At 41.6% G+C, this 8,471-nt stretch overlaps 1 protein-coding gene across 1 annotated transcript; it reads right to left on the reverse strand.

Annotated features, from left to right (window-relative positions):
* Positions 1-561: 561 nt before the first annotated feature.
* Positions 562-7,863, reverse strand: creb1b (cAMP responsive element binding protein 1b). Its single transcript, XM_080477923.1, has 8 exons — positions 7,714-7,863; positions 5,544-5,653; positions 5,292-5,438; positions 5,072-5,172; positions 4,460-4,614; positions 3,609-3,794; positions 2,770-2,923; positions 562-2,497 (listed from the first exon to the last, which is right to left on the reverse strand). The coding sequence occupies exons 2-8, from the start codon at positions 5,643-5,645 to the stop codon at positions 2,353-2,355; spliced, it is 990 nt and encodes a 329-aa protein (XP_080334049.1). The 5' UTR covers positions 5,646-5,653; positions 7,714-7,863; the 3' UTR covers positions 562-2,352.
* Positions 7,864-8,471: the final 608 nt, after the last annotated feature.

The following is an 8,471-nucleotide window of genomic DNA, read 5'->3' on the forward strand; positions in this document are numbered from 1 at the left end:
TGTACAGGAGTATAAAAAAATAAACAAGACAAATAAGTACGCATATCTTCTAAAAAAAACAAAACAAAACACACAAACGTGACCTCTTTTCACCATTATTAGTGTTAAACTCATGTAAATGTAACTTATGCTTACAGCTGGTTACAAGATCTTCTCTGGCCTCCACAAGAAATCCCGTTTGCTATGTTTTCACAATCTGAATCTTACTGGCTTTTTGCAAAACAAAAACACTGGGAAATACCAACGGTCTGACAGTCATAGTAAAAATGGTGACGTTGATCATTATGATTTTTTAAATTTTCCATCTAACGATAACCTGATGTGACAGTGCCTAATTTAGAATTAGGTCAACACACACTCAATAAATGTGCTCTTCTCTGTCTTTTAGACACAGTTAACTGTTATAGGACAAATTTGAAAAGATATAAATCCTGACAACATTTGCTATTTGAAAAATATTTATAAGTATTCAGTCAAAGCTGATTTATGAAGCAGTTTTACATCATTTCATAGTTTCCCTTTTGTTATAAACACCTTGGGGAAAAACTTTTTTTTTTTTTTGAACTTTAATGACTTTGGCTGGAACTAATGTTGCTGCTTAATTAACAGAAACGGTAAAAATGACATGATAACATATATTTTTCAAACACATGCCTCAGATGGATATTGACAACCAAAGTGCGAGGGATGAGGTGTGATGTCAGACTACAATACATCCTGCTGACAAACACAACCCCCTGCTGACACACAACGAGTTCGTAGCATCTTTGAAAACACTTCAATGTGTCCAGTTAGTTAGAAAGTCCCCTGTGGATCAAGATGTGGATCAAGTAGAAATTCACAATTCATTCAAAGTCTTTAACTGCGACGGTCGGGGTTGCCCGATAGTGAAATATCTTATCCAGCGGTGTCCAATCCTGGCCCTGGAGGACAACTGGTAGGACTGACTGTGTTTACTTACAGGTAGAAACGGTCAATTACCAGTCAGGAAACTAGTGAGTTGAAAGTGTTTACCTGACCTGACTTTGCAATAATATAAAAATCACTGTTGTGACAAAGAAATAATAATCTAACCAACACACAAGTCCCTATTTTTGAGTGTTGCTTATATGTGCTAGATAAGGAGGTTTGGCTGTTTCCCCCCTCAGCTCTGTTGTGGTGTTCAGGTTCGTTAGCTCATTGAAATTTACCACATTTTCAGTAGCAAGTTATCAATTTAAACAATATTCAGATGTGTTATTCCCCAACTTGGAATGCTCTGATTTCCTAGCGCTCCTTGAACGCACCACATTTCTTGTATTTGATGACGAGCCAGGCATCGCTATTGGGCGTGTTGAAGCAGAATAGGATCTGAACCTTGAGGCGGGGACCCTCCAGGACTGGGCTCGGACCACACCAACCTACGTCCTAACTGTTGTAAGTTATATTAAAGGATAAAGCGATTTTATATGAGTTGTAAACTGTATCATAAAACGTACCAAATGTTCAGCCAGACAAATCTAAAACGGTTATTTTTTTAAGTCCTTTCCATAATGAAGGCAACAATGTAGTTTTTCTTTTACATGCTGAGTCTTGTCATAGTTTTGACCAATATGTTTTAAAACATGGTTGTAGAGGTGAAGTGACCCTAACGGAAAGTACCATTGTGTTACGTTCAAGCAAAGAGGAATAGTGATGATGAGGGATTATTGCTCACAGAGGAAATAAAAGAATTCTACCAGAGTCTTATGAGGCCAATGAAATAGTGTACCAATACCCAGCGGATAAATCCTGACGCAAAGTTAAAAGTAAGAAGTCTGAGTAAAGCTTTAAAGATTAGTTCCTTGTTGACCCTGTATGAATCAGAAGATTTTTCTGAAAGTGCACCTTTTAGTTTGATCTGACGTCAAAACTAAAACTTTTTCAAGTATATTTAAAAACAATATGCTTTCGTATCGTTAAGACTTTTTGTTTTCAAGCATCTCAACAAAAAAAACAACCCATCGTGATAAAAAGGCTATGCTAACCGATATGAGTCAAAACTATGACAAGAAGACACGAGTTTGGAGAAAAAGTAATGTTTTGAGTGCGCATGTTGTTTTAGAGATTTAAGTTTTAGTGAAAACTTTTTGGATAAAACCATCAAGTAGTGTGACAGTATATAACGTTGGGTATTTTAAAGTGATCATACTGACAGCCTACTGAAGGGGAGGTGGTATTAATAGAAGTTGATTGGGCAACTTTCTCAACAAAAAAACAGCCGTGGGCAGAAAAAAAAGAAAAAGAAAAGGCCAGGCAGGCAGAATAAAACAGTCAAAGTATTTGAAAGGACTTGAGATGCTACTTGGCCCAGCTTGCTGCTCATAAGAGGAACTACTCAGATTTATGGCAGTAAAGGTCTTTAAGTGCTTTAAGTTCCTCAATAAGTGTCTTATTTTGGTTTTCCAGGACGGCCACTCGGTTCTCCAGACACTTAACATACTCCTTCTTTTTCCTGCGACACTCACGAGCCGCCTCTCTGTAGGAAAGATAAGACACACAGTGTGGGGTTTGTGTTTCCCGCATGTTTCACTCAAATTCAGGCTTGAAATTTCTGCTGCTCAGCGTGCCGGAATAATTAGTGAGGCGGGAATTGTCTGTTAGTATTAAAAGGAAAACGTAAATGGAAACATGCCGACTGATGATCTTAAATGTCCTAAAATCTTTTCTTGGACATTTTATCATGTAATACAACAATAATAGTCTCTTTACATTTATTGCAATTGCGAAGGGATTATTGAGAATCCATACCTGTTTTTCATGAGGCGGACCTCCCGTTTTCTGGTGACCTCCTCAGTTGCCCCCTGGGTGGGTAGGGCCGGGGAAGAGGCCATGACGACTCCAGGGGCGATAGTGCTGGCAGGGGCCGTCCGGATTTGATACGCCTGAACGTCTCCAGACGTTGCTGAAAAGCAGGTTAAATTTTTACTCTTGATAAATCCTAAGTCACATAACCCCCAACTTTACCCGACTGCTCACTGGTATTAAAGAAGGATTTATCAGCTACACTAATCAAGCTTTATTTATTTATTTGACAATAACTTTTAAAAGAATTTTGACTGAATGACCCATCGGTAGCAGCACTCAGGAGGGAGCTGGTGGGGACCGAGGGTCTTGCTCGGGGACCCACGGTGCATGTTTTTTGGGACTGTGGGGGAAAACAACACGCACACAAGGAGAACATGCAAACGCCACACAGAAAGGACCCAGCTGGATTTGAACCAGGGCCTTCTCGCTGTGAGGCGAGGGCGCTCACCACTGCGCCTCAAAGTCGGATCAATTCAGTGCTGTTCATCTGGACTCTGATTGGACCATAAGCAGTTGGACCTCCTCCTCTGATCTCGTCATGTTTTCAATCAGATAAGCCCAATTTAACCAGACACTCGTGTTTACATGGGGCAATTCTTATCACATGTGCATATAATCAGATTACTTATGGTGCGCGTGACTGCAAGAATTGTTTCATTCTGCTTTTAAGGACAATACAATCTTTTTTATCTCTTTATCAACTCAGAAGAAGCCTGTTTGAATCAGGAAAAAGAGTTTCCCCAGTGACGGGTGCATTAAACAATCACGCCCGCCTGGCTTACCTTGGACCACCACTTGGTTGCTGGGGACGAGGATCTGCTGGCCGTCGCTGGTCTGTGCGTACTGCAGGATGGTGGCTCCCGGCTGGGCAGCTGCTGCTGCGTTGGTCATGGTCAGAGTCTGCAGGCCCTGGACTCCATCTGTACCATTGTTGGCCAGCTGAATGGCCCCACCCTGTGTGATGGCAACTGTGTATGTGTTGAGTGGAATGGAGGAGAGAGAGAGGGGAAAGGCATACAATTAATATAAACGGAAACAAGTCGAGCAGAGAATCCTGTCTGATGATTGAATTATCTCTAACGCTGGTTGCATTATCACTTGTGGTGCTTTAGGTTTTCCTGATAGCTGAATTCCATGCCTAATGCATTTGAATGAGTACTTGGCAACCAGTCCAGCAGAGGGTGCTGCACGGAATCATACAAGTTCTTTTTGAGAGAGAAAGAAAGAATTTGAGGATAACAAGGATGGAGATGGCAGCACCGATGTTGTTATTGTCAAAGAGGCCCAATTAAAGGCTTCAGATGTTTGTTATCCACTTCTACTCTGAGCAAGTGTCAGTGGTTAACATGATCGGTCGGCCGTTGACATGCACATTCATGCACACACTTCTACACGATGATGACGGCCTCCCTGCAACATGCTCGCGAATGATTTCCGGCAAAATATGCGTTGTGCATCGTATAAAGATAATAAAGGCTTCCTATTTCTAAAACAAATTCTTCAACACATGCACAGAACAAAAGACCGCCTTAGTCGAGCCGCCTCAACTCAAATTCTGAGTTGTATTTAATGCACTTACAACTTCCCCTTCTCCAGTAAATGAACTGCATGACCCTGCTGGTCACATGCTTACTGTATTGGCCGCTGCTGGTCTGATAGATGGGCGTGGGCACGGTGACGGTGGCGATGGTGGGCGTGATGGCCGCAGCGGATGATTCCTCTTCGGCTTTTTCCTCCTCGATACGAGGAACAGCCGGCGCATCAGACGAGAGGTCGTTCAGAATTTTTCTGTTAGGACAAGAAACGGTGAGACTTACCAACAAAACCCAAGGAGGATAGTTTACCGTTGCTTTACAAGCCGAGAGCCTTGAGGTAGATAAAGCGGAAGATCACATTCAATTGATCAACTTGTCGAGGTTGCCCTCAGTTTGTCGTTACTGTGGTTCAAAGGTAGATTTACAAACAAAGAAGAAGAATATCATAATGTGGTAAAATTGATTGAACATTTTCACACTGATTTGTCACTTTTGTATACGTAGATGTTTTGAAATTTAACTGGAAATCTGTGTATTTATGTAAAAAAGTGACCTGCTTTCTCAAGCTTATTTACTTACTTAATCAATAAATAAGTAAATAAATAAATACATTTCTAAAAAAGCTGCTTGCTTTAAGTTCTATTAAAATGTAACGTAGGATTAATGGTCAGGATCTCAAAATCATCTTGGCGATCTCGGTCATAACTTACCTGTATGAAGGACGTCGTGACAAAATCTCTCTGCGCTTCTGGGAGTCGGTGACGCTGTCGACAGACTCCTGTGAGTCTTCACTTTCCGCGATAGTGGAGATCTGCAACAACAAAGGAGACGCAGCTAAACCGAGTGAACCTTCTGAACCTCACCTTCTCGGTGCCGAGAGCTGAAAGAAGCAGAGAAATCTGCTGAAGGTCAGTGCAGGTTTGTTCTCACCTGCACAGTCTGGACCTGCGGGGACTGGATAACCGACGGCTGCGCAGCCTGGATGACGCCGTGGACCTGAACCGTCTGCCCATTGGGGAGCTGGACCAACGTTACTGTGGGGCCTGTTGCCGAGGCGTGCCCTGCCGCCATGGTAACCTACAATTCAAAAGAGATTAGTTTAAAAAAAAAGAAAAAAGAAAAAAAAGAGAAATCTGAGCTCACTATAGCTTATATTCTAAAGGTGAACGTCATCATCACCACCTGTGCCAGCGTGGCGATCTGAGCCGTCGTGATCTGCTGGCTCTCCGTTTCAGTCACAGCAGTCTCTATGGCCTGCTGAACCTCCACTGATTCCATCTTCATTGGCTGAGCTGAGGATGGACATTTGAAGGGAAGCGGTTAGAATCCTGAGGCTGTAGGAGCCCGAGACGTTTTTTTTATGCCGCAGCTTCGGGAAATTATACTTAAGTGAAACAATACATACCAGCCACAATAAAACACAACCCCAAACTAATCCAATTAACTGTCAGTAACGATTGAGTTTTGTGAACAAAAATATCAGCCAGCAGAATTCAACTAAACACCACAGCAGGAAAATATTCTTCTATTTTTGGCAGGTGGCCATATTTAATGACAGTTACACCGGCACTTACAGAATCCACCATTAACAAGTTGTGCCCAACTTTGACATCAATACTTTTTGCAGGTTTCTAGAATATGAGGAAGTTATAAAGCTGTTCAACATGGAAAACATTAAAAAGTCAGCAGTTCTTAAATGTGGCTTACTAAATGAATGCAAGATACTCTACAACGTTTTTAAACTACAGGGGCACTTCGAAAAGTATAAAAAAGTACTAGTATATATATTAAGTGTTGTTTCCCCCCTTAATCTAATAATACACAGTGTGTATGTGTGTGTATATAAAAGATGCAAGTTAAATAAACTGGACTATATCATGCTTTTCTGTTTCATTCTGTGATGTTGCTGCTGAATAAGAAAAAAGACTCACAAAACATAATATTTCTTAAGATAACATGTATTTCCTAGATGGTGTAAATTAAAATACTCTCAGGGCTGGGCAAAAGAAATTGATTTAATCGTTTTTGGAATTTGTAGGTAAAAAAGATTTTTATTTAGCAAATTCAAGCCCTCCACCCCCATAAAAACACACAATGAACGACTGAGAACACTGAAACATTAATCTAATTATCTTATGAATCACCACTGAGAGTAAGTGAAAAAAATAAAAAATACTTGGAACTTTATAGTTTTTATAGAAATAACTTACATTTTACTTTGCAGTGACAGTCCCTTGAAATGTAATTTAATATTCTAATCACTGAGATGCACTTTAATATGGCAAAAAAAGCATTTCGAGTTTAGAGGTTGTGTAATGGTTAATGTGAAGGTTTCAGACTTTATTTGTTGGAGGGGGGGGGGGGGGGGGCAGACATGTGTTCTATGAAGGTGAACAGGACAGACAGGCAGTCCCTCCTCTCGTGTGTTTTCATGTGAAACAAACCTCTCAGATGTTTGGCTGAGAGTGAAAGCAGGTTTGGGTTTTTTTTTTTTTATTATTTATTTGTTGCCGTGACTGGAGGCGCAGCGTTGATGAAGGACGTTGTGAGCTCGGTGATCTCACACTGTGCGTAGCTTCTCTCCGCTGCATGATTGGCTTTACACATTTCTCCCTCTGCTTTTCAAAAATCACTCGGATGCTCCGTGTGACAGCAGCGCCACATGGCCGGGCACCGCCCCCTCAGCCGACACACACACATCCCCGGAGATGGAAAAAGAAATAAAAAAAATTTAATAAAAAGAACACGAATTTAAAAAAAAAAAAATACCAAACTACAATCTGTCTGTTGTGATTGTAAAAAAAAAAAAAAAAATCTACAGGCCCCAAGATGTTATTAATGTGCAGCCGCACAGGAGGCCTGCCATGTCTGACTTATATCGACAAATACACGCAAAAATAAAAGCGGGATGATTATCAAACACATTAACTCATAATGCGTTACATTTTGATTTATTTATTTATTTTTTAAGTTTAGTAAAGCAAAATGAAAATACAATAGAAAGACGTGACGCTTTCCTTGCGCCTTTCGGCACAAAAACAGCGCAAATCTTTGCGCATGATGCTTCGTCCGCATCGGGGATCGTCTGCCAGCGGAGCGCCTTCTCCAATCTAAAGTGGAGTCTCACTTTCTGACGAGTCCGCACACAAACTGCCCCTCCTGGTTCACCACGAAAGCCGCACAATTCGGCGTGTTTCTCCCAAACAGCCGCAGCCTCCCCTCCCTCCATCCTGCTACAAACACACCGCGGCGCCATGATCTCTTTGTTTCCTTCGGGCCGAACCCGACCAGACCGACACTTTATAAGACCGCGTCCCGTCTCTCGGAGCCCCGGATACCGCTTCGTCCTTACCGATACAGACTCCCTTCGTCACTCCAGGGCCTCCGGAGCTCCACTTTTATTCTGGCCGACACGTAAGAGCCCGCGTCAGGCTACACCTCCGCCGCGTCACCGCGAACAACAACACGGAGATTGGAGAAGGACGAAAAAGCAGATGGCGACGCTGGCCGGAAAAGAACGAAGTGCTGACGGAAACGGCCGAACAATGCCGAGGAGAGGCGGAGGGGACAGACACCCTCCTGCCGCGCGAAGCCTTTGGCAAAATGACGAATCTGTATAATAATAGGCTTTTAACAGAAATTCTCAATTATGTAACAAAGACAATAATAATGCATTTCATGACTTAATCAAAAATGGCCTTGATCATTAGTAGTTTGGCCATGAAAGTCCACGGTTTGTTAATTTATGGTGTTGTTATACAGACGTTTCTGTTTTGCATTTTTATTATTGCCTGGATCTTTTTTTCAAATAGCAATAATCCTCAAATATTTATTATCATTAATGAGTATTCTCATTCATTCACGTTTAGTGCAACATGGAGCGGCTGTGATCACTGAATTTCCCAATTTTCCTCATGTGGGGTGAATAAAGTTTAATCTCATCTCATCTCATCTCATCTCATCTCATCTCATCTCATCCACAGGGGTGAATCCAAACATTGTGTAAAGGTTGGGAAGGCTTGTAGGTAAACTTGGATCATCCAAAAGTGATGGAAATGAAAGTTATCACTGACCTCTCTCATTCTGACTCTGAAGTGTGAATGGACTTTT

The sequence above is a fragment of the Lipophrys pholis genome (genome assembly GCF_963383615.2).
Source record: "Lipophrys pholis genome assembly, chromosome: 13".
NCBI lineage: Eukaryota > Metazoa > Chordata > Actinopteri > Blenniiformes > Blenniidae > Lipophrys > Lipophrys pholis.